This window comes from Centruroides vittatus, unplaced genomic scaffold (assembly GCF_030686945.1).
Source record: "Centruroides vittatus isolate TY-2023 unplaced genomic scaffold, ASM3068694v2 scaffold_1424, whole genome shotgun sequence".
In the NCBI taxonomy this organism is placed as follows: Eukaryota; Metazoa; Arthropoda; class Arachnida; order Scorpiones; family Buthidae; genus Centruroides; species Centruroides vittatus.
In genome coordinates this window covers 264,642-291,140 of record NW_027122677.1, presented here as the reverse complement: position 1 = coordinate 291,140, position 26,499 = coordinate 264,642, and the positions used below count along the sequence as shown (strand labels likewise).

At 31.2% G+C, this 26,499-nt stretch overlaps 3 protein-coding genes and 1 long non-coding RNA gene across 4 annotated transcripts in view; 1 reads left to right on the top strand and 3 right to left on the bottom strand.

Moving 5' to 3' along the window:
• LOC136986946 (cytochrome P450 3A4-like) overlaps positions 1 to 26,499 on the bottom strand; it is a 125,875-nt gene that overhangs the window by 62,219 nt on the left and 37,157 nt on the right. Inside the window, exons 6-8 of the mRNA XM_067284584.1 lie at positions 14,123 to 14,251; positions 12,576 to 12,807; positions 12,375 to 12,514 (exon numbers count right to left, since the gene is read on the bottom strand). Coding sequence (XP_067140685.1) covers positions 12,375 to 12,514; positions 12,576 to 12,807; positions 14,123 to 14,251 — 501 coding nt within the window. The remainder of the gene's footprint in view (positions 1 to 12,374; positions 12,515 to 12,575; positions 12,808 to 14,122; positions 14,252 to 26,499) is intronic.
• On the top strand, positions 115 to 5,114 carry LOC136986937 (cytochrome P450 3A31-like). The gene is made up of 13 exons (XM_067284577.1): positions 115 to 171; positions 1,420 to 1,516; positions 1,592 to 1,641; positions 1,868 to 1,964; positions 2,037 to 2,165; positions 2,292 to 2,520; positions 2,591 to 2,730; positions 2,804 to 2,922; positions 3,003 to 3,111; positions 4,374 to 4,462; positions 4,530 to 4,670; positions 4,762 to 4,921; positions 5,034 to 5,114. The coding sequence occupies exons 2-13, from the start codon at positions 1,436 to 1,438 to the stop codon at positions 5,112 to 5,114; spliced, it is 1,425 nt and encodes a 474-aa protein (XP_067140678.1). The 5' UTR covers positions 115 to 171; positions 1,420 to 1,435.
• The window catches only part of LOC136986945 (cytochrome P450 3A41-like), a 78,056-nt gene continuing 61,528 nt past the window's right edge, over positions 9,972 to 26,499 (bottom strand). The window contains exon 14 of the mRNA XM_067284582.1: positions 9,972 to 10,069. Within this exon, the coding sequence (XP_067140683.1) occupies positions 9,989 to 10,069 (81 nt within the window). The 3' untranslated portion in view covers positions 9,972 to 9,988. The remainder of the gene's footprint in view (positions 10,070 to 26,499) is intronic.
• Positions 17,565 to 24,651, bottom strand: LOC136986952 (uncharacterized). Its single transcript, XR_010882563.1, has 3 exons — positions 24,526 to 24,651; positions 17,689 to 17,785; positions 17,565 to 17,614 (listed from the first exon to the last, which is right to left on the bottom strand). It is a non-coding gene; the product is annotated as an uncharacterized lncRNA (long non-coding RNA).

Below are 26,499 nucleotides of genomic sequence, written 5' to 3'. Positions count from 1 at the left end.
CTTATATTTATATTTAGTTAAAGTATTTTAATGATATATAATGTATTATTTTACCATGATTGTATCTTTATATTAATAGACATGTTAAGATTTCGTATGTCAATAGTTCAGTATGTCTCTCGTAATATTATTATTGGCTACGTTTGTATGTCTTGTATCATTCTGGATAAGGTAAGTATTATTAATTTAAACATTATTTTGAAAATTAATGAATACAATGAGATATTTAATAAACAAATTATGTTTATCTCTTATAATCGGAGTGATAAAAATTTAATATAAGACAACTGTATGTCAAATTACATGAAGTATAACAATATCGCATTTATTAATTTTCGTAACTGCAATTTTGTAATTTTTATATACATTGCATACTAAGAACTAAAATATTTTACGCAGTTTATTAAATGAAGTTTGGTTATTTTTTCTCGGAGCTTTTATTAGTTTAAACAAATACGAAAACGTACCATCACGACGAAATGCATTTCGGTATTTTGTTTAGTCACTGATAATATTTTCTCTTCTCCGTGCTTTTTAAACATGTCTCTTAGAATTGCAGCCCGGCACTGTGACAATGTCACAATAAAATAATTGCTCTTATAATTTACCTTTACAGAGTTGATAGCAATTTCTTATAAAAGCCAATAGATAAAAGCTTCAGAACATTAATGCATATTTTGTCAAAAGAATTGTGTTCGTGGAATATAAATTCAGTGTTTTCATTCTCTGATTTCCTTGTTTTTTTTCTAAAATAATTTAGCATTGTCACAGCAGATTTTATTCTTCAGAAAAGTATGAACGAATAAAAGAAAGCCTATTGTTTCTTATGTAAATTCAATAAAAATCTGTCTTAATAAAAAGCGCAAAAGTACCGGACAGAATTTTCCGTTTTGACAGTAATCTATCAGTTCAGATAGTTTCGATGGTTTTACAGAAGGCCCGTTTTAAGCGTGTTTTTTGAATTTGTCTCAGACAATTTGATCTAAAACTATGATATAGGTTAAATTTAAGAAACGTAAGAATTAACTCTGGAAAAATCATGTTAATTATAATAAATCACAACATTAACTACGGTAAGAAAATTTGTTGAAAAATATATTTTTTGAAACGAATAAGAAACAATGTTTCTATGATTTAGCCTGTACATCATGCTTTTCTTGTTAACAATACAGCCTCGTCGGTGATCTACCTAACTCCTTTCAGGGGAAAATATTTGAATTGAAACAACATGACTTCCAATTTGCATCGGAAACTCGTATATAGTTGATCGAAGTCTCCTGTCCTATTCATTCCTCATCTTTCTTAAAAATTCTCAACAGGACATCTTAATCGTTATTCTTATTTTCTAATTAATGAAATCTTTAAGATGTTTAATACCTTATTAAATTTCTGAAAAATTAAATAGTTTTGTACTTAAAGATGGAGAAAAAGAAAAATGAGCGTGTTTCAAAGATATGGGATTCCGGGACCAAAACCCCATTTTATAACTGGAAATTTAATGGAATATCACAAAAAGGTAATCAATTTTTTCATACACTATTAAAATCGGCGATTTATTATATCATACTTATGCAATTCGTCTTATTTACAGAGAGACAAATGCCTTAATGAATGGATAGAAAAATATGGAAATATTTTTGGGTAAATTATTAAATTTATAGTTATAAAGCAAATCTATATAATTTACGATGTTCCGTCTCTACAAAGTTATTATTTATTGGTTAAAATAATATAATTAAGTCAGAATTTTTAAATAAAATCTTTAGATAAGTTTGTATTTAAATAAATTCATTTATTTTTTATTTGCTTTATGCTTTAAATTCGTTAATTATTAAGTGTGTTTTAATTTAAAATATTACTCTTGCAGTTTCTTCCTCGGTGGGAAACCTTGTATTGTCTGTCGTGATTTGGAATTACTAAAGCTTATACAGATAAAGGAGTTCAAAACTTTTGCTAATAGAGATGTAAATATAAAATAATCATTAATATGTAATATTCTATCATTTAAATTTGAATTATATTATTAATCATTCCAGATGATACTTCCAGATATAGGAATTCCTCATCATTTAATTTGTAAAGCAATTTCACTTCAATTAGATGATAAATGGAAAAGTACCAGAAGTATATTGAGCAAAGGTTTCAGTTCCGCTAAACTTAAAATGGTAGGCTATATAATAAGACAAGATGTTCAGAATAGTAAAATTAACTATAAATATTTGACATTATTCGTGAAAGAAAAAGCATAATTTGTTATTGTAGAAATATATCAACAATTTTAAATATTTTAGATAAGCACTCTTATGTCTAAACCAATAAACATATTTCTGGAGAACGTCGGAGAACAGCTGCAAGCATTTGATGTCGATAAATTTTACAAAAAATTAACTTTTGATATAACTTGTAGAACAGCCTTTGGAATTCAGACCAATGTACAGAATGAGGAGACGAATAAATTTATTCAATCTGTACACAAATTACTTGAAGCCGATATTGTCGATTTCTCATCCATATTATCAAGTAAGCATTTGTTATAAGTATAATATGTTACAAAGAGAAAAAATTATTTAATATTAACTAAACTATGCAGTTTACTTTCCTGAATTCGAACCGATTCCCATGTACTTTAGAAGAATTTTGGATGTTGTCAAATATATGTTTAATTATCCTTCTGCTAAAATGATTTTTGATACATGCCGACAAATGGTTGTTTCTCGAAAAATATCCGACGTAATGTTTATTGTTTTTCATTCTTATAAATTGTAAAAGTAATGTTAATAATTAAAATTGTTTTTATGTCCAGTATCATCCACCAGATTTTTTGCAAATCATGATTGATGCGGAAGACGAAGAGAATAATGTGACGAAGAAGCTCTCAATTAACAATATTATTGCAAATGCTGTTTTATTTATGGCAGCTGGGTTATTATATATTTTGTTAATAGCAAACGTATTATTTTATTTTTAATTATAAAATAGACTGAACTTTTTCTATAGTTTAGATATGATACTACAAGTACTACGTTATCGTGGTGCACCTATTATCTATGTAAATATCTTGAAATACAAGAAGCGGTTCGTCTGGAAATTAGTAAAAACGTTGAAGATAATGTAATTAAGCTTTTTTTTAATCGAGCAAAAAAAGAATTACTAAAATATTAGTTTTCATCTTTTTGCTATCGGATCAACTCGGTGAACCTCCCCATTTTGTTAGATCCTCTTATCATTAATATTGTTGTAGTTCCCGTCTATCAACCAGGCAATATTCTCTTCTCCGCACCTTGGATATTTCTTCCATTCGTCTCCTTGGCCTTTGTTTTGATTTTTTGTTAGGCATATTTTTTTCCATAACAATTCCTAATATTCCTTTCTTCATTCTTTTTTTTCAATAATATTCTATACTGCAGTCGTGTTCGTTATTCTCTGATTTTTTAAATATAATGTTATCACTTCTCATTATTGTTTATTGTACAGTATTTTTAAAAACGTCATCCTTTTAGCTTATATTATATTTTATTTTTCTAGTTTTTTTACAGTGCAAGGCCTGTATCATATATTATGTCCACTATATGTATGATATATATGCATATAGATATAGCATATATATATATAAATATATATAACAGCTTTCAGACAGCATTATAATAGTTACTTCTTTTCTACATATTATCTCCAACATACTGAAAAACTCTTTAATTATTAGATTTGTTAATTATTTTTCCTTTATTTGCGCACACTTTCTCATCGCTTAAAATATTTGAACCTAAACAATATTATTAAAAAACTTAGTGAAAATCAAGAAGAAAAGTTGTATTAAAATAATTGCCAGTCATTGTCACTAAATCGCTAAATGTCATGCCGTAGTTTTAAATAAGTTTTTTCCATATTATTATTTGTTTCTGATTTTCACTTTTCTCTCCTCGCTACATCCTGTCATCTATAAACATCATCACCCTCATATTTTGTCATTTTTCTCAATTTTGTATTAATTTTTCTACTAAGCAACAACTGAGAAAACATACTTACTTATTTCATTGCATTTACTGTGTGAACTTTTCCATTTTACCCTTATCTGCCTTAACATAATATAATTAATTATTATAGAAACATCTTATTTTCTATTTTAATTCTACTCTCCTTCCATACTTTTCTGCGTTTCACCATAACTATTCTAAATAAGTTTTCTCTAAATGTAAAAACGTCATTTTGAATTCTCTAACTAACTAAATTACATTTCTTTAATAGTCTTAATTTTTTGTATGCCATAGTATCAATTTATAAGTTTTTTTTCTTTTCATTGACCTTATAAATCTACTTAAAAAACTTATTTCAGTTCAAGATATCTGTTTTATAAGAAACTATTTGTTTTACAGCGTGAGATTGAATATACAGATCTATCGGAATTGAAGTACTTAGATCAAGTGATATCAGAAACATTACGTTTTTATCCTCATTCAGACACGTAATTTTTTATACGTAGAATATTAATTATTGCAGATGCTAGTCTTATTTTGTTCTTAATTGCGTAGGTCACTAACTAGAATATGTTCTGAAGACTTCCAATACAAGAATACGACTATTCCAAAAGGAGTTACAATTGTGATTCCAGTACGTAACTTGCATAAAGACAGCAATTATTGGAATGAACCCGAAAAGTTTAATCCCGATAGGTTTTATTTTTACATATAAATATGATGATATTTTTTCTTTCTTTCATTTTTATGAAACTAACTATTATTATTAAAATTGAATAATTTTCAGATTTTTATCTAAGAATGCGGGACTCATAGATCCATCCATATATCAACCTTTCGGGATAGGTCCAAGAAACTGCATAGGAATGAGAACAGCTGAAATAGTTATGAAATTAATTTTGGCAAATCTTATAAGGCGCTACAAGCTAGAACTTTACGAAAATTCGGTAAATACAAATTCATTTTGATATTTTCAATTACATGCGATAATTAATTTGACTTCCCGAATGCGTGAAGTATTTTTCTACATAAATTATATAATTTAATCATTTGTTTTAGGAAATTCAAGAAGATTTTTCGATCTTTATATTAAGACCAAAAAATGGCATTATGATCAAGGCAACTGCAATAACTTCGTGAAATATTTCATAAATGAATTTTATATAACGTTTTCTTTCCAATTTTGTAAAAAATAACTCATATTGTCTATGTTAGAGTATAATACTTTTGAGAATAGACTATAATTATTAATAGTTAAAAGCATTGTAAACTTTTAATCATATATAATGTCATTTCACTTTTTTTTAAATACAATACTTGATTGTAAATAAAATGTTTAGTTTAATCTAGTTCAACATTTAAATATAAATTACATATACATATATTCATACCTAAGTTTACAAACTTTATAATAAATAAGTATTTTTTTTTAATTTGCGTAATTATAGTAGTTATAATTATAGTAAGATAAATACTGTATAAAGTCAATCATTCTTATAGGTATTGTAGTATAGAATTGTTTGTATCTTGAAATGTTTGATTTTGATAAAATAATTAATGTTTTTTCAAGTTAAAATTGCTTATAAAATCAATTTTACAATCCTCTAGAACTGCGGTCGTCACTTTTCTGACCTCACTAAACTCACAATTCAGAATACTAGGATCATTGTTTTGAATTTTTTTAAAGTATAGAATAATAAAAATAATGATCGTAAAAGTTCCATTTTACTTTACTTTATTAATACAAAATTCACTTTTTAATTATAACAAATTATTATGAAGTTTGTTGCTGCTTGTCTATATAAATAAAACAGTAGCGGGCAAAATGTTTTTGCCGCATCACGGGAAAACGCCTGAACGTATTTTAGCCAAACTTCATATTTTGAATTCTGTCGGTTCAGGAGAAGGTTTATAGATACACATCATCTCCAAATTTACATTAATTAAATTAACTAAATTAAACTGTAACGGATTTCTTTCTGTCTATTTGTCTCTCTCTTCACTAGATGGCGACACGTGAATAAGTACTTCCTGTCAAGGGATTATCTATAAGAAAGGTGTATTATTGAAGCTTACTATTATATCTGAAAAACTAACATTAAAAATTAATTAGTTAATTTCAAATTCAATTAAGTATAACACTGAAAATAAACTTTCTAGAATTATTTTTGTTGTATTATTAATAATAATTAAGCTATAAAAATTATGAGTTAGTCATAACTTTCATAATTTTTATAGCTTAATTATTCTTATCTAAAATTCAGTAATTTTACTTAAATGACATTGAATGGACTTAAACATATAGAATATACAAGGTATCCCAAATTAAACTTGGCATTTTCCAGTTGGCTGCAACAAAAACTATTAATTAGAAAATCATGAGAGTTTGGGAATGCTTTAATGATATAATGGAAATTTTTTCTAGAACAAAAACAGTTAGTTCTAAAAACCATGCCCGATGCTCTGGAATGCCCGATAGCGTGGCCGCCGAGATTTCTCGATCTCCCCTTAGATTTCTTTCTGTGGAGTTATGTGAAAGATATAATTTATGCAACTTAGTCAGAGTAAATTGCAGAGTTAATGATAGATATTTGTAAACTTCGTTGTCTCTATTCTGTATAATGGTGCTTTTTTCCTAAAAACACTTTATTGTATTGGAAATCTTTTCGATGATTACAGAAATGCTTTCTACCATTTACACAGTTTTAATCTTTATTCACGAAGTCTGTGGATCGATTCGTGCAATCTTGTGATATTAAACAAAAAGTGTTTTGAAAAATGATTTTTTATGCATACATTTATTTATTTGTAAAATCTCTTCGCTAAATGCTGCAGCAGAGTGTCTTTAAATTAATCACACAAAAATAAAAGTTTAAACAAGGAAACCAGTATTTATTATTAATTACATATAGTTTTATAAAAAACCCCTCGCTTTATGGGCACTAAAACAGCCATTTAGTAGTTCCTGAGTTCGGCCAGATTCAAAACAAGATGGCTAGGAATTGAGTCCTAATATATCCGGGACAAAGTGCCCACGAAAAATACCTTGGGATGGGATCCCGATCCAGATTAGAACAAGAATCATCCAGAGCTGACGGCATCGGGCAGTGCATACAAAAATGCAGACGGATTGAATCCGTGCACTTCGTAACTTGAGTGGAATGCTTTTACCACTAACGTTTTCCCCCCACTACTTGTGACAATTTTGTTTGATTTGTTTATATTAATAATTATATTACCGACACATCTCTGGTCTCGAACTTAATTCTTTCCTAAAAGTTGTTTAAAAACCGATTTGTTCTTAAACCGAAACATATTTTTTTCATAAAAAGCAATATAACCGGTATTAATAAATAATATATTTTAATATTATAATATACTAATAAATTTTTGTCATATAATTTAAATTAAGCATATTTAAACACAAATTCTGAAATGCCATTGATAAAGGAACGTCATCTATGATTCATATCGTGACGCGACTAGATCTCGACGTCACTGACTTCTGAATCGTTAGTCCTGTCATTGTCTCATAAAACAATTCCCGGGAAACATTCTCTCCTTGACAGATCGACCTTACACTGCTATAAAATAAAACATCTTGTTTCTGGTAAAACAGCAATCTACTTTCACAGTTAATTAAAGAATATTGCGCATTTCTTGAAATCATCACACGACATACAGCATTGTAATAGTTTTAGCCAATCTTATCTTACGACATGAATAAAGAATTCCAATAGTTTTCAAAATAATTTAATAAATGATTTTTAAACGGTAATCAAAAAGTCGAGAAAATTAATTTTTATTAACTTTTCGAGTACCCTACGTAATGATTTTATTGCCGATGTTTCTACCACGGGAATATTTTCACGTTGTATTTAAACCTCGATATTTCCGAGAAAAAGTTCTTTAATTTAATTGTATCATTATCTGTATAAACGATTAATATGGATCTGGAAATAATTTTAATATGCATCATTTAGGAGAAGATGGCTTAGCATGAAAAACCCAAAAAGCCAGGAATACTAATAATCGCATGAAATAGAATGGGTTGACTATAATAAAGAGCAAGTGTTGCAAAAGTTACTACGCAGTCCGTGCGAGTAAAGATATTATTTGTAACGCCTAAAAACGTAATACCGAAATAACGAAGACTTACCGTAAGTGAATCCTTTGTAAGAGATTTGTACGTCTCACAAGAAAATCTTTACGCTATTGTATAATACGAATGTAACAATCTTTGAACGATTTATTTATTTTTCTGTTGTACAATATCTACTGCGAATTAAAAAAAGTAATGTCTTTTTGTACAATTATTTATTTTTAATCTGTAAATTGATAAGTAGTTCTTTGTAATTTCGTTTCGTCCGATGGTTTTTTCATGTTTAATAATTTGAAGACAGAGTTCGCTCAAACAGAGTCACATTTTTAATTCCGTGTTTAAGACAATACAATTCGACGACCGACCTTTTCTTAGAGGCTACTAGCCGCCAAAAACGGCTAAAAAAGTCTTTCTAAAACAAGATTTTCCAATTAAAAATAGAAAAATTTTTTAAATGGGAATTGTTGACATACGAACATTACGAAGTAAAATGTAAAATATAGTCACCAGAGGGAGGCTTTCCAGCATCTACATTTTCCAGCGCTTACTACTTAGTGGATATAAAGCCGAAAACTTCCCAAGAAGGTTAGATGGATTAAAGATGTTCGTATGTCACCAATTCCCATTTTAAAAAATTTTTATATTTTTAATTGGAAAATTTGTGTTTTAAAAAGACTTTTTTTAGCGTTTTTGGCGGCTAGTAACCTCTAAGGGAAGGTCGATCGTCGAATTGTTTTGTCTTAAACACGGAACTAAAAATGGTAATCTCTGTTTGAGCGAACTCTGTCTTCAAACTATTAAAGTAATACTTTTTAAAAACCGATTAAGAAGAAACTGAGTAAACAACTGACTAGACAACAATTCCGATAAAACTTTTGTGATTGATACAAAAGTGAGGTAGTTCCAAAGGACAGATTTCTTAATTTCTTTTTGCAGTTTATTTTAAAAATATTAAAACAAAAATATTTTAACGTTCTTTTTTCGATTTCTTCATTTTAATACACACAAAAATGTTCATAAAATTTCAAATATAACACATAACGTTTCATTAGGAAAATTGAATACAGAAGACTAAAGTTAATAATATACAATAATTAATTTATTAAACATGGCTGACAGTAATTTACATAGTAAAATATTGAAGAATACAAATAAAACTCTTTTGTTTCGATAATCATTTTATGTATTTGAATTGTCAATAGTGACTGTGAAAATACAGATTGTAAAGAAGACAAATTTTTATTTGTATTTTTCAATATTCTTACTATTATATATACACATTCTAATATATATTTCTACATCTTAATTTTGGAAAATTTGAACTTGATATTCGTTTTAGGATACATTAGAGTCAATTCTCTGTGATTAAAGATTAAGGGGGTCGTATGTCATATCTCGAGTGGAGTCAGACTTAAAGAAAATTGTACTCCTTATTAGTATTTACAATTTAGTTTTATAAAATTCTTTTCTGCTATATTATTATAATAATATAAAAATATTTCGAAATGAAATATCATAACACATGGCGCCAATAAATGTTGCTGGGAAAGGAAAGCAACTCATTGCTGGATTTTCACATGAAATTTTAATATATGTTTGAAAGATGAAAAATAAAAATCGATGTTAAAATAACAAAATATACTCGAAAAACTGAATGAAAATATTTTTTACAGCATTCTACGTATAGTTTATACTTAAAAGTAAAATTTTCAATAACTACATACATTCATAATAATTCTTCGATAAAGAATAAATTGAATAATTCTGTAATCTAAAACACTTTAGATTACAAATATATAGTATATTAAATATATTCTGATTTCTGAAGATTGTAATCTAACTTACACAATATCATTTTTTTAATTTTTAAGCAATCAGAAGGAAAAACACCGTGTAAAATTTATCAAAAGTTTTATGAAGATATTGCAGTCGCCTTTACAATAACTCCATTTTTTAGACGGGTTATAAAAAGTGAAAACTCTTCTTCAGCTTCCTATAACAAATTATTAATTTGTAAAGTTTAAGAAAAATAACACTTCTCTCGTGTATTAAATTAAATACATTATTTAAACAAACATCTTTTTTAAAAAAAATAACATTCTATTTACCAAACTTCCACAAGCTTCTAATTTGTAGCTCCTTATAAGATTAGCCAAAGTTAATTTCATAACTGTTTGCGCCATTCTCATCCCTATACATCCTCTTGGACCGGCTCCGAAAGGTTGATATATCGTTTGATCTATTTGTCCTGCCGTTTTACATGAAAATCTGAAAATAGTCAATTCCAATAATAAATATTACATTCATAAAAATAAATTAGTTTACAACACATGTCAAATTGTCATTATTTCAAACCTGTCTGGGTTGAAATTTTCCGGATCTTTCCAATAATTGACGTCTTTATGCATGCTCGGTGCTGGGATCGTAACTGTAACTCCTTTTGGAATAGTTATATTCTTATAATGGAAATCTTTTGCACATATTCTACTGAATGTGCTATTTATAAATGAATTTTAATTAGTGAAAATAAATTCGACGAATGTTTTGTTTAAAAATAAAATATACTTCTAGGCAGATAATATTTACATTGGCGAAGAGAGAACGGAGACGTAACGTTTCTGATATTATTTGATCCAAATACTTCAATTTTGATAAATCTGCATATTCAATTTGTTGCTGAAAATATATATATATATATTTAATAATATTAATCTTCAGTGATTGATGTTTAACTTTTACGATATCAAACAAACGTCGCTAAACCCAATGTACCGAAGCTAGACACCAAACAATGCTGAATTCTATAGGGCTAGGTATTAGTAGAGAAGTTAGGCACTTAATTTGGCATTAAAGAGAGTCGTTAGGCGCCATCTCTTAATAACTTTAATAATTATAATTTTTTATTAATTAATTTACTGGAAGACAAAACATCGGCCCGGAGCGAAACATGAATCCACAACTCCTGTTAACGCCTCCCTCGGATTGCCAAAGTGGTTGCACAATATATTTAGTAATATAGCCGTGTCTAACCCGATAGAATTCGGCAATGGTTGGTGTCTAGTTTGATGATATTAATTTACAGATTGTTTATGATATGAGTTTTATTTGGTTTCAAATTGTCAAAAGAAGCCTTTTAGAGTTTTATTTCAGATAATGCATTAAAAATAAAACTCTGAAAGGCTTCTAATATGCTCCTCATCAAATATTCGCCTATATTTACCTGAAAGAAAATGTTAATCGTTAACCCAGGAAAATAAAAAAATACATAATGATTTTACATTTTTTAATTACTGGAAATGATTCAAAACGAATATCAAATGTTTATTATATTAGAAAGGTTTTTCATTAAACTGCAATTTGAAAAAAATTTAGACTTATAAATTCCCACGATCATCCGTTCGCTGTCTGTCCTTCCTCAATCTCGAGAACAGAGTTAGATGAAACCCGAGATCAGATAACGAAAACTTTCGGCAGGAACTACAGTATATGTGCAATTCCGATGCAAACGAGAAGTTACGTTATTTCAATTCAAAATTTTCCGCTGAAATAAGTTAGATAGATGACTGGCATGGCTCTGTTGCTAACAGGAAAACTATGATGTGTATACAAAAGAAAGCCACTACTATTTTGAGGTAAATAGCATATATTTTAAAATAAATAAATTTAAAAAATATGCTTAAAAATTGAAGCCCGGCATTGTGACCATGTCACAATAAATAATTGATCGTTCTGTTTCTGTTTAATTTGTAATATCGTTCTATTGGTTTGTAAATGAGTCCGGACGAATTTCAGTTGATCATGCCTCATATTTATAGATATAAATACTTGTTAGACAAATATATTAGTGAATTTTAATTTAAACATATAAATTGTAATTACATTGTTTTCTATGTTTTCGTTAATCTCCTGACGAATTTTTTCTTGTTTTTCAGGATATTTAACCAAATAATAGGTGCACCAAGCTAACATGGTACTCGTAGTGTCATATCTAGACAACAACAAAAATGAAACTCAATCTAGAATTTTGCATTAAACAATTCATACAGTTTTATTGAAAATTATTAATAAAAAGTTTATAATTACCCAGCTACCATAAATAAAACAGCATTCGCGACAATATTATCTGTTGAAAGCTTCTTTACAACATCATCCGTTTCACCTTCGGCATCAATCATGATTTGCAAAAGATCTGGTGGGCGATACTGAATAAAAACAATTTTAGCTATCAGTATTAGTTTTATTATTCTCAATTTTTGTTACCTCACAAATTCATGTAAATTGCTGATTTGAAAACTTACACCAGATTTTTTTCTTGAAAGAACTATTTGTCGACACGTATCAAATGCCAACCTACTAGATGGATAATTAATTACATATTTGATTTTATCTGAAATCATTCTTAAGTATGTAGGAACCGGCTCCATTTCGGGAAAACAGACTAAAAAATTTTTCTTAATTAATTATGAGAAATTATTGAAAAGTATTTAAGTTTTACTTACTTGATAGTGAAGTCAATAAATCGGTGGAATCAACTTGCAGTAGACCATAGATGGATTGAACAAATTTACTTATTTCTTCGTTCTGCACATTTGTCTGAATTCCAAAGGCTGTTCTACCAATTATATCGAAGGTTAACTTTTTATAAAATTCAGCAATATCAAATGGTGATTTTTTCTGTTTGTCGATTTTCTCCAAAAATATATTTATAGGCTTAAACATAAGAGTGCTCATCTGAAAATATACAGAGTTGCAATATGTTTCTGAAAAAATAAATGATAATTTTATATGTATAATGATACATAATTACAAACAACATGAATCTCAATACCAGTCTTCTAAATCGCTAGAATTTTATTAAATATACGTATTGGACAAAAGTTATGCACTGAGATAGAATTGCCCAAATTCTGCAAAATTCAGCCTGTAGTTGTCTTCGAACAGGAATGTGAATGTTTATAGTTGCGGTCCGATTGCACGCCAGGAAATGCTACAGAATGTCTTATAGTCGCTGCCTTAATAGCCTGTAAAAGAGGTTCGTAAGGGATCATTGAAATCAGAATTTTTAGTGTTCTTGCTGTTCGTAGGTCTTCGAAGTCAGCTAGCCGAACATATTAAGCAGAAATGAAAGCGTTTGAGAAAGGCCTGTCTGACCTAACTTTGAGATGGTCTTGGAGAAACAGTTAGGTCAGGGCGCACAGACGGTGGCAAAGTTATGGACGTCCTAGATCAGTATTTTTCAAACTATTTTATTTCACGGCAGACTTAAACCTATAATTAAATTTTCGCAGCAAAAATATACGCGAAACAATCACGTGATTTAAAGTTTGTGAACATTCTGTCGTCGTATTAATTACCACTTAACCTAATTCTATTTGTCTACATTTTTTGGAAATTAAATAAAACAGTGTTATCTTTCCTTAAAATAGCAGAAGGTTACAACAATAGTTATTTAAATTAATAAATTTCATTTATATAACATCTTTAGCGACAAATCCTGTCTATTTAGGCACTAATCACCGCCGTGTTAGAGTGAGAAGGACTGTTGATGAGCTCATCAATCCTGTCTTTACTATTGAATTGCTCACTATCTCTCTGCTTGCTTGCTGGTCTGTCGAACCATCGCATCACTACTAGTCCAGACTGAACCTAACAGTAATGAGAGGCACATCGACGACAGAGTAGTATGTTCAAAAAATTAAGTATCCTCATATGTTTGCCTTACATTGCAAAACTACAGACAGCATTACTCCAGCAAGATCTTGGCTGCACACAGCTAGTTTTCCAGAAATGTCTTGGTAATGCACACTTCCTTGGTTTTCAGGTTTTCAGATTTGATGATACAATTTAGCTTTTGTGAGACCAAATGTAATGCCAACTTAGGTATTCTACTGGTGCCAGGAGACTGGCCGAAAAGTAGTAATATCTACGAAAATATCGAGTGTAGGATAACATACGGTGTCTGTATGCTTCTATTCATATTTCCAATGATATTCCCGCATGTGTCTACTGCGTAACATTTATATCAATTAAAAAAAAGTCTTTATACCATCTTCAGTTTAGCGGTACTGAAACTTGTGCTCAATATATTTCTGCTAATTTTCCAATCTTCATTTTGTTGCAATGAAAGTGCCTTAAGCATCTGATTATAAGGAATTCCTCCATCTGGAAGTAACAACTGAAATAATAGAAAATAAAATTTCAATATAGCAAATAAGTCTTCGTATTAATAATCATAAGAAATTACATCTCTATTCATGAAACTTTTGAAGTTCTTTATTTGTATATGTTTTATTAATTCCAAATCTCGACAGATAACCCAAGGTTTTCCTCCGAAGAAGAAACTGAAAGTTATAAAATAATATTAATATTTTTTATTCTCCAAACAAGCTAAATAATACCTAAATAAAAAATAAATACATAATTAGACTTACTAGAAAATATAGGATTATGAAATGAAAATATATCTCTGATTAAAAAAGTTACTCACCTTGAAGAACATATCCTATCGCTATGAAACTTTATAAGTGCAACTAAGATTAAAGTGTTTACGATTTTATAGTAACTAGTACAACACTATTAAAGCTATCACTAGTGTATTTTTTGAAACTTCTAAACCATCATTGAGAGCTTTAATTTTTTGTTTATTATTCTCCTCTTTGCTGTGGTGCAAAGTTTCTTTAATCATATCTAGTTTTTGACTGTGGGTTTTATATCTGTGGTACATATGTACAGTACATCACTCACCGACTATCTACTTTTCATTTTTTATGTTATTATATCACTTAATTTAATACAATAAATTGTATCGAACTGTATTTACACTATATACGGTATTTTATTTACATAATTGTCATATAAATTTTTGCTTGTAAAATTTTTTAGAAGACAACACTGCTGTAATGAAATAACTTTAATTTTGTAGTCACAGTTTATGTCAAAAGTTTAGATACCACAGAAAGCACGTTTTTTACTAGTACTGTATGTGATAGACATATTGTGAAAGTAATTCGCGATTACGCAAATGTTTCGCGAGAGTCGTGTGGTTGTTTACATCTTTTCAATCACGAATAGGCAAAAGCACAAGTACTATTCAGAGTTACTTATATTAGATAAACTTTTCCTTATATTTTTAAGACATAAAGTCAGTAATTTATGCAGTCAGCATCATGTAGTAAATTGCCAACTTTATGATAGTCACGCATTGTTACTTGATCTCTGTTTCTCGTATAGAAAATATTCCTGAACAAACAATGGACAAAAATTTTTAATACTTTCTGTAATATTTGCAACGATATTCATTTATGAATTATGATAATCGAGTTCTAATAATTGCGTGACTGTATCGCTTAATAAAGAAAATAATATTAAAGTGACCAGTTCTAATAATACTAGTTGTGAAATGTTAAAAAAAAAACATTCTTCCGAATTTAATGAATCAATAACACCGTCATTTGGCTTGTGAAAAACACAGGAGCTTTTACTTATAGGACAACAAAAGAAAACTGCAGTTTGTTGACTAACTGTGGGAGTTGCTACCGGCTCTAATGATAATCTTCAATTATGTAAATGATATTTCACTACCCTGTCCTTGAACGACATCACATCCCTGTTAAATTACAGGCAGGCATCCATTAGTGAAAGCAGACATTATTTACAGCAAAGTGAAATTTGATATGTTTGTTTAATTCTTTTACTAAATCAAATTACAATAAATTAAACATAAAATATGCATTTTTCTAAACCTGTAAGTACTTTACATCAGAAAGTAGACAAAATACGAAAATAAAAAATGTAATCGTAGTTTCTGATGCGATGCCAATAATTTTACAATTTTAGAGTAAAAATTGGGGTCCGTGAGACGTCACGCAACTCATGAGGAAGTCGACCTCACGCGAAACAGTAGATGAAGTAGGAAAAACGCTGTATCTCTGAAAGGAGTTAAAACAGTAGTTATTGTCTGATATGCTTTGACAATATCACAATTCTGTTGTCTAGTTTTAATTTGGACCTCCGAGTAGCAGATATGTGTGCTCTTCTAAATCCACTAACACAAACTTGACAAATTGCTACGAACTAGATGATGGCTGATTTATGTATATGATCATTCAGTTTTTAGCAGCCACACGACAGGTAGCAGAACACTAATCCCCTCATAAACTTCCTAATTTTATTGTATTGTGTCAATTATTATAATTCAAACATTTACAGCGGTTAACGAATATAACATTACCACAACACGCGGTCAGATTTGTAAATATGAGCGAGTGATACTGCTTGTTGTAAGCCTCGGGATGTACTTTTCCAATGCTCTCTGGATCATTCTGTGCGTTAATTCGTGCCGATTTTTATTTATTTAAATGTCTAGCGGACAGATTTGCATACCGTGTAACATGATTTTCAAAGTATTGCCACAAGTTGCATGAATTGTTCCCGCATATTTCTAAATATTATTTTGAAACTTCTTATTCTTAAATTTATTAAATTGATTAAATTTAACATTTAGTAACTATGGTTTTAAATAATTTTATTTAAATGTATAATAAATTTTCGGTACTTTCTGGTTAACAGGACGCCAGTCAAAATCCTACTACACGTTCTAACCTAACCTAACCTATTCTAATAAAGTACCAAAATTTTCCTTTCTTCACATGATTAATTTTTTGAGTTAGTTAACATCTTACATTAGTAATTCTGATAGTTTATTAGAATAGGTTAAGTTAGGTTAGAACGTGCGACCCGCCGCCATGACGGTGCACGTAGATAAAAATAAACCCGCGGTAGTTCTTAAAACAAAACTTTTCGTAAGTATATTGTTAGATAAAAAAATTTTCTTTGTAATAATTCAATTTATGTTTACAATTAACTTTATGTAAAAAATGCAAAATAAAAGTTCAAATTTGCAAAATTAGTAGGATTTTGACTGGAGTCCTGCTAATCAAAAAGTACCAAATTTTCCATCCAATCTATATATATAATCGAGGCGAGTTGATAATAATAATAATAATCAGCGGAGAGCCTAAACGGTTAGGAGTTGAAAGTTGAAATTTGGTGTACTGTTAGGGTACGTTACCAGAACGCACACTATGTAGGGATTTTTCGAAATTCCTCCCACGGGGAGAGAAACAGGATTAAGTCTTAACACTTACATCAACAATGGGATGTTAAGTGACAATGAAAGTGTTAAGAGAAAGCGACGTGCAAGACGCAGATGTAGTTTTTTCGTTTTTGCGGGAAATCAGACATATTTTTAGACTCATCTAAAAATTCTGTAATTAGTCTGGAAATAGGGGGACCAAATTCTTGCATTTTGTGAAAACGGGTAACGTTGACTATAACGTAATAATTTTAATCTTCGCTATCGTTACTTTTCCCAGAGCAACGTCGGGCCTACCTGGTAGTTTATATCATAAGTAATTAAGTACGTTACTGATAAAATTTGTTATCATTGCTAAAAATGTTAATATTGCATTGTCATTAACGATATTTACCCAACAATATTTCCGTATTTTTCTATCCATTCATCGAAGCACTTGTTTCTCTAAAACAAAATAAAGTTCATAAATATGAAGTCTTAAATCTAAAATTTTAACAATGCATAAGAAAATCGATTACCTTTTCGTTATATTCCATTAAATTTCCCGTAAGGAAATTGGGTTTAGGTCCTGGAATTCCATATCGCTGAAATATACTCATATGTCTTTTCCTCCAACTAGAAATATTGTAACTTTAAATATTTAAGTTTTTTCTATACGGAAATGTTATAGTATTAACTTATTAAATTTTTATTGATTGTACAGTACAGTATAAGTAAATATCGTTGATTTCATAATAAAAATATAAAAGCATTTTCTTAAAATATACGTTATTTATTTTTAGAAATTAGAAAAAAAAATATATTTTTTTAACAAAAATGAATCACATCATAAGTAAAATGTAAAATTTAATGTCAAATCAAAATACAGTGGTACCTCGACATACGAGTTTAATTCGTTCCGTAACCTTGCTCGTATCTCAAATTGCTCGTATCTCAAAGCAATTTTCCCTATTGAAATTAATTGAAATGCCATTAATCCGTTCCAGCTCCCAAAACACCACCTCAGTTGTTTTTGTTAAGTGTTTTTGAATAAGAAAAATGTATTTACAAGAAGAAACATTTGTTTATAAATAACAAATACATATTCTATAAAAACATAATAAAAGAAAAAGTGAAGTGCTTACAGAAGCGCTTAATTTTTGTCACTGGTCTTCGCTTTTTTCGTCACGCTTTGCTCATTTTCACTTGCAGATCGTTTAAAAAAACTGTCCAAGAAGGTTTGTTTCTTCCTCCCTTTCAGGATATTGCGGAAATGAGTTAGGCAAGTTTCGTTGAACAACTCCGATGCACGACCAGTTGCAACTTTTTCGGGGTGATTTTTATCCACGAACTCCACAACTTTCTCCCACATTTCCAAGATCTCCTTTATATCTCTTGTAGAGATAACCTCCTCCATCTCTGGCTTCTCTTCAGAACTAATTTTTCGTTGAACCACCGTATGCTGCTGCGAATGTAGATCGTGTAACTCCTCGGTTGTCAGCTCCTGAGACTGTTCCTCGACGAGTTCGTTCACATCTCTCTTATCCACCTCCAGACCCATAGATTTTCCCAGAGAAACAATCTCCTCTACCACTGACACTTCGGGTTCCAATCCTTCGAAGGCTCTTTCAGCTACAGCCTCAGGTCACAGCTTCTTCCATGCAGAGGTTAAGGTCCTCGTTGTAACACCCAGCCAGGCCTGATCAATAATTCTTAGGCATATCACGATGTTAAAGTGGTCCTTCCAGAACTCTCGAAGGGTAAGGTTTGTGTTCTCCGTCACCTCAAAGCAGCGCCGAAAAATGTGCTTGGTGTACAACTTCTTAAAATTAGAAATCACCTGCTGATCCATGGGCTGCAGGATAGGAATGGTGTTGGGTGGTAGGTAGAGAACCTTTATAAACTTGAACTCTTCGAGTAAATCATCTTCGAGATTTGGTGGATGAGCAGGGGCATTGTCGAGGACGAGAAGGGCTTGCATGGGTAGGTTGTTTTCCTGTAGATATTTTTTAACAAAGGCCAAACACCAGGTTTATCCACTCCACAAAGAATTTCCTGGTGACCTACGCCTTCGGATTTGCCCTCCACATAACTTGCAGTTTTTCTTTTAAAATCTTATGTGACTTAAAGGCTCTGGGATTTTCCGAATGGTATACTAGCAGAGGCTTAATTTTGCAGTCGCCACTCGCATTGGCGCAAAGTGCTAGAGTTAATCCATCCTTCATGGGTTTGTGACCTGGCATCGTCTTCTCCTCTGCCGTTATGTAAGTCCTATTTGGCATCCTTTTCCAGAAAAGCCCTGTCTCGTCACAGTTAAAGACTTGCTGGGGGATGTATCCTTTGGCTTCTATCAGTTCGGAAAACGTTTTGATTTAAACCTCAGCTGCCTTCACGTCCGAACTTGCTCCCTCACCATGCTTGACGACGGAGTGAATGCCAGTCCTTTTCCTAAAGTTGTCAAACCAGCCCTGACTGGCTTTAAACGAGTCCTCCGATTTCTCGTTTGTGGAAGTGTGTGGGATCTGCTTCAGCAAATCACCGTAAATCGCTCGTGCCTTCTCACGTATGATGCTTTGTGTTAAGGTTCTCCTTGAAGCTGCTTCTCTGTCACCCACACCATCAGTAGTTTCTCCATCTTTTCATGGAGAGACGTCCGGAGCTTAGAAATTATTGTAACGCCCTTAGCTGGCATTATACGCTTTATCAACTCCTTCTATTTAAGCACATTGATGTGCTACGCCTGTACATCCTCGCCAAGTCAATTACTTGCACACCTTGCTCATGTTTTTCTATGATTTCACGCTTTAATTCAATAGACATCATCATCTTCTTCGGACCCATGGTTATAAAAATAAATGTGATAAGGTTTTGTAAATGTACAAAAAGCGTAAAACGCGAACCCAATTTATCAAAAATTCTTCGAAAACGATGGAAACAAGCACACAGACTGAGGTCTAGTCTGAGGTGGGAGAAACCGTTAGACACTGCACACTACCCCAACATGCGTCCCGCATGTTGGGGTCGTGTGCAGTGGTGTAGTGTGCGATTCCTCGTATCTCAAATCTTGCTCTCATCTCAAAGCAAAATATCGCTCGCTCGGCGGCTCGTATCTCAAAACACTCGTATATTAGGGCACTCGTATGTCGAGGTACCACTGTATATGTGAGTTAATTCTCTATACCTGTATGTCCTTACTGTTTTACATTTCAGTGTATATACTGTCTACTTAGACCTTGTTTATTAATAGGACTTATAATACTGGTGTAGTTTCTGATTAGCAATGAGAGGAGATTCTTAGTCGAAAGTCAAAACAAAATATTATGTGAAAATAAATATATTTTGTTTTGACTTTAATTTGCAGAAATTTCTTCATGAATTGTTCTGCATGAGATTATTTACTTTATTATTTTGAATTTGTTCACCAAACTCTCACTCTTTTAGGCCCGGCCTAGCGATCTTAATGAAAATTTCGCCACCGATTACATGTAGTTTCCTGAATTTCTATAATATTACAATTTCAACCAGTGGTGATATTCGGCGGGTTCGCACAGGTTCGGCCGAACCCGTTTTTAAAATTTTCAGTTTTCCGAACGGGTTCGCCCGAACCCGTTGTTAAAATTTTCAGTTTCCCGAACCTTGTTAAACACACGGAATATTTCTCAGTAGGTTTGTTTTTTCAAAAAAAATATATTAAAATATGCGTATTATACTCTGTAATGCTACTAAACTAGAGCCTTATACCCCGTTCGTACCGAGCATTTCAATCTAGATTGTGAGCAAGGTCGGGGACTATGTCTTGGTGCGATCTCTCTCGACCGTTTCAATCGAGGTTTAATCGCGATCGATTCAAGAGAGTTCTTGAAAGTAAATCCAGTCATAAGAGAGATCCCAGAATGCCACCCGCGCGAGATAATACAAGATGGCTGTCGAACACGTGTCGCGCTACGGACAGCGAAAGAAAAAGTATAATGTATCTCGAGAGATGATGACACGTGTGTATTTCGAGAAGCGCCATTTCGCGGTAAAGATTACCCCTGCCTAAAAAAAAAAAAAAAAAAAAAAATGACAGCCCTAAAATACTATCGTTATTAACCCTTCACCCATGGCTAGTTACGTTCCAAGTACGCCACTGATTGTTAGATATACGGTTGCAAGAAAAGGTATTGTATTTATTTCTATTCAAAACTTCCATTTCATTTGTCTGTGATTGTCAGGGAAAAATTTTCTGCTAGCGAACTTATTGTTAAATATTTCGAATATCACCACTGATTCCAACCAATAATTAACATAACAGCCATAACATTCTATTTGATTCATTATTGAATTTCATGTGACTTAATTAACGTTGCTGTTTCTTGCTCAAATCTTTTATTCTCACTCTTCTTATATGCCAAAATCGAGTGGGAAGCCCAGGATAGCCTGTATGATAGCTAACACATTTTAAGTAAAATACATTAATTTAATACGTATTTTCTATATCATAAAAATGTTAACATATATTTATCTAGAACAACATTAGTCTCTGAAAATGTGTGGAAGGGAAAAATAGAATCTTTTGTGTTTATTTTTGTGTGAAAAATTTTACTGTAAAGAATAAATTGTTAATTATTCTCTTCGTGAGTGATATTACGACGAGTTTATACATGAACAATAGCAGACACACACTTTTTAATTTAAAAAACAACTGCAAAAGCAAGCTGAATTTTAAAAATTATACAATTATTTAACTACTTCCGTTTAAGTTCATCTTCGCTGGTCAAGATTTAACACGAAATTCGCTTTTTTTATCTTGAATTAAAATTTTCTAGATTCCATTTTTCGATAGTTTTGGTCTGGCTTAATCGAGTAATTAAATAGATCAGCATTTAATTTCAAGAATAATTAAATTTTCTTAAAATATAACTCAAATATTTTAAATCGATTGTAAATAATTAGCCGGGAGAAAAAGATTCAGTCAAAGAAAGGTTGAAAAGTATGGGCCCCAGTGATCGATTAGATAAAAGTACTGAATCCGAAGGTGCTGGTGGAGTTGTCACCTAACCAACTCTGACAACATGAAGTTTTCCGGGTTTCTTTCATGTGTCTGACCGCTATCTCCTAAAACTCAAAGCCTGTGTACAGGTTCAATGTCATAACGACAGTGATGTCATTACATTTAGACTACGCGATTGTTTTTTGGTTTCGCGTGAATGTAGAAGGTGTTGGAGATCATTAAGTTTCGCTTAAATTTGAAAAAGAAAGTATAAAGTATAAAAGTGCCAAGAAAAGTGTGTTAACTATTTTTTAAAGGAAACTAAAATAAAGCTCTGAAAGTTTGTGCTTTTAAATTTCTATACGATCCTGAATAAAATGAATAAAACCTATATCAGGATACGGTTGCCATATACCGGTTTTTGGAATTGTCCGGAATTTTTTCCGACTGCCATCAAGCGATAATAGGATTTCTTCTAAAAACTATTCTTGAAACAGAGTATGAAAAAATTACAAAATTCAAATTTGTCTAGGAATAGAATTCAGTTAAAAATTATAAATATAATATAACTCTAGTAAGATTAATAACATACATCATAATGTAAGTTAAAGTTCATGAAATTCTTTGTTATAAGGGTTTTTTGAACTTTAACTATTGCTGTAAGGTTTCTTATTCGATTTAGTAAGATAAGGCTGCGCCCAAGTGTTGCGTTACCTTTCCCACTAAGCCAAACCATTGAAAAGTGGGATCTAGGAAGTTTTAGTTGAAGATAAAGAAAAGTCAATTTCGACTTGAACCTTGTGACTGTGAAGTTGTTGAACTTAAACGGAAGTACTTGATAATTAAATTATTTGTAAAATTCTGCTTGCTTTTTTAGTTTTTCTTTCAATTAAAAAGTGTGTCTGTTGTTGCTCACGTATAATATCGTCCTAATATTACTTACAAAGAGAATAATTAAAAAATTTTGATTTACAGTAAAACATTTAAACACTAAAATAATAAAAATTATAGATTCTATTTATCCTTTTAACCCATTTTAGAAACTTATGTTGTTCTAGAATCTAGATAAATATATGTTATAATTGTTGATACAAAGAATACGAATTAAATTACTGTATTTTATTTAAAATGTGCTTGATATCATACAGCTATCCTGGACTTTCCAATCGATTTTGTCAGATAAAAGAGTAGGAATAAAAAGAATTTGAGCAAGAAACAGCATCGTCATTCAAGTCAGGTGAAACCCAGTAGTGAATCAAGTAAAATGTTTTGGCCGCTATGCCAATTCTTAGCTGGAATTTGAAAGTGTCAGTAGTGCTTTTTCTGTGCGAGGTATGGACGTCCAAATTCACTAAGTTTTTTAAAACTAAGTTCTGAGTGAAACTAGGCAAGACAGCTACGGAGATATTACAGTTTCTACTTGATACGGCAATTAAGATACTTGTCGGGTACGAGTTCGGTGGAAGATGGTAGAAGTTCAGCCTGATCTTGGAATTCACGGAATGTAGACAACATCATCAGATACAAGATACTACTTATAAATAGTGTATGTGTCCAGAGTTTAGCTAAATTGGATTGTAATCTGGCAGTTCGGCAAATACTTACAAGTTAGAAACAATAAAGAGGCTATTAAGATGTACAGTACGTTCCTTACTTACGTATCAGACATGTGAAGAAATCAGGGAAAATCCACGCGGCCAGTTCATTCGTGAGGCACAAACCTAACCCGATACCGCGAAATATAGTGCTGAGAAACGCCATACTTCTTATTATGTATTACTAAAAGTACTAAAAGCACAGTAATTCTACATTGATAAAGATTACGGAATGCCACAGGAAAAAATTATAAAGTTGGAGTCCCAATAATTAATAGAAACAGGTTAAAAAACACTGCTTTAATAGTATACATCGAGAGCCAAGACAGCCAACAGAACACGTGTTCTATTGAATTGACCACTTTAAATGTAATAAACAAAGAAATTTTGTATCCAACTACTGTAGTTTGTGTTTGGAATGTATATGTTTCTCACTGTCTTGTTTCGTAGATACTGTGGAGTATCTACTGGTAAATTTTATTTTATTACATTAAATTATTTTGTTTATTATGTAGTATATAATTACTATATTCAGATCTGTATAATTTCATAGAGGTTTATTAAACTCGGCACTGACTATATTAAAACTTTATGTGATCCTTGAGATAGGATCGAATTATTAAATTGAGAACGAAGATTCGCAAACTAAGTAATAATAAATTATTTCTTTAACTTAAAAAATTATTGTAACTTTTTTTAAATACTGTAAATAATTAGATACTTTACGATAATAAAAATTAATTGACCTAGAAAATCCTTTATTTTTAATCGTTTATGGAGGAAAACACAAATAAATAAAAAATGCTCACCTTATCCACAATGAGATAACACAGACAAAAACGGCCAATAATAATATTATGGACATATTAAATTCTTCAAGAATTTATATAATCGATATCAATTTTCACTTTTTATTCGATGGAGATCGAATTGGTGAACCTAAATGTACGAAAATGATACGTATTTTAATATTTAATGTTCATCGTAATTATAATTACTTCATTTAAAGTGTTAAATACGTTTATTTAATAAGTTATAAAAACATAAAATTATATTTTATATTAACATTATTGTTAGATATTTTAAAATAGTACGGTCTGTAACTGAATTCTTACAAATAAATATAATAAATAATGATATGATTATGAAGTTTATAAAACAAATTTTAGGTCTGAATTTTTAATCTGACCAACAAACATTTAACTAAACCAATTGTCTTTTATGAAGGGATTGCTCGTTGTTCAAGTTTGCTCCAAATACTGCTTTCAACTCAGTTGTCGCTCGCCCACGCAAGAGCCAAATTAATTTGGGATGCTATTTTTGGCTGAAAGTGAAGGAAACCCGTAGGTCACGAGACTGTCGGTGGCCAATCACGTACGGGTATGATGCTCTATCTAATGTAGATGTCGGCTTTACAAAACCATATGTTCATCGCTGTGTCGTAATGTATGACATAGCAAAACGTAATACAGAATGAGTACTAAAAAAAAAAAAAACATGGCAATATATTTGTAAAACGAACCTATTACTATATATCGGAAACATACCAATTCACCGATATATCTTATCGGATCTTGTCGTTTACATGTCTAATTACAATTTATGTTTAAAATCAGTGGTTTTTAATTGATATTCCGCAACAAACTGACAGACAGACAGACAGACAGACAAAATAAACTTTATTTCTCCCGACACCGCTAGGCACAGTCGGGGTAGAAAGACATGGAATACAGTAGTGTTACATTCTGAGCAATAGAACTGACAATGTAAATGATAATGAAATAAAAATAAAAATAAAAAAAACAAAAAAAAACAAAAACGCGAAAATATACATTAACTAAAAAACATATCAGTAAATGAGTCAATGTTTTTGACAATTATAATGACCGTAAAACAGCCTAAACAGAATCCGCGTATAAACAGAGGACCAGGTGACAAACACTGAACAGATCTTATGCAGCAACTTACTCACAGTAAGTATATAGGAGCTCCTGAGCTCAGATAAAACAGATGGAATCGCCCGTAGAACGTAGGCCAGAATGAGGGCACAGCGCAGATTTGTGCAGCAACCAACACAAAAGAACATAGTAGGCTAGTAGAAGATCATGAAAGGTCTTTGGCGATACAATAAAGCTAAAACAGTAAAACAATAATTAGTGTATTAATGTTCTGATGAAGTAAAGTTTAACCATTCTTTGAAAAAGAAAAAAGTACTTTTTGCTTGACACAAGATGTTCTGGCTTACATGGCCAACTCAGGTTGTCTTCTTCTATGTAGATCTTGAGTTCGCGTCTTATATCTTCCAATATCGGGCACGATAACAGATAATGTTTAACCCCGTCACGCACCCCACAGATAGGACAACAGTCAGTGTCACTATGCCGAAACCTATACAGGTAGACGTTAAATTTTCCGTGCTCTGTAAGCAGTTGAGAACTGCGGTGTTCAGGGTGAAGCCACTTCCACTTGAGCCGTCTTTCGACGTCTGGGAAAAATTGTCGAGTGATGTGCGATTCCGGAGTTCGCTCCCATTCTTCTTGCCATCTGGCAACAGTCTGATGCCACAGGAGTTCTTTTAGTCTTGAAACCGGGAGTTGATTGTATGCCGGAATGATGTCCGTGAGCATGGTTGTTGTACGAGCAAGCATGTCTGCACGTTCGTTGCCCGGAGTGCCACAGTGCCCTTTAATCCATTTGATGTAAAATTTGTTACTAGACTGGTTGGCAGAAGACAAAGTCTCTCTTGCAATGGGATGAGTGGTATCCTTATTAGTTAGAACTTG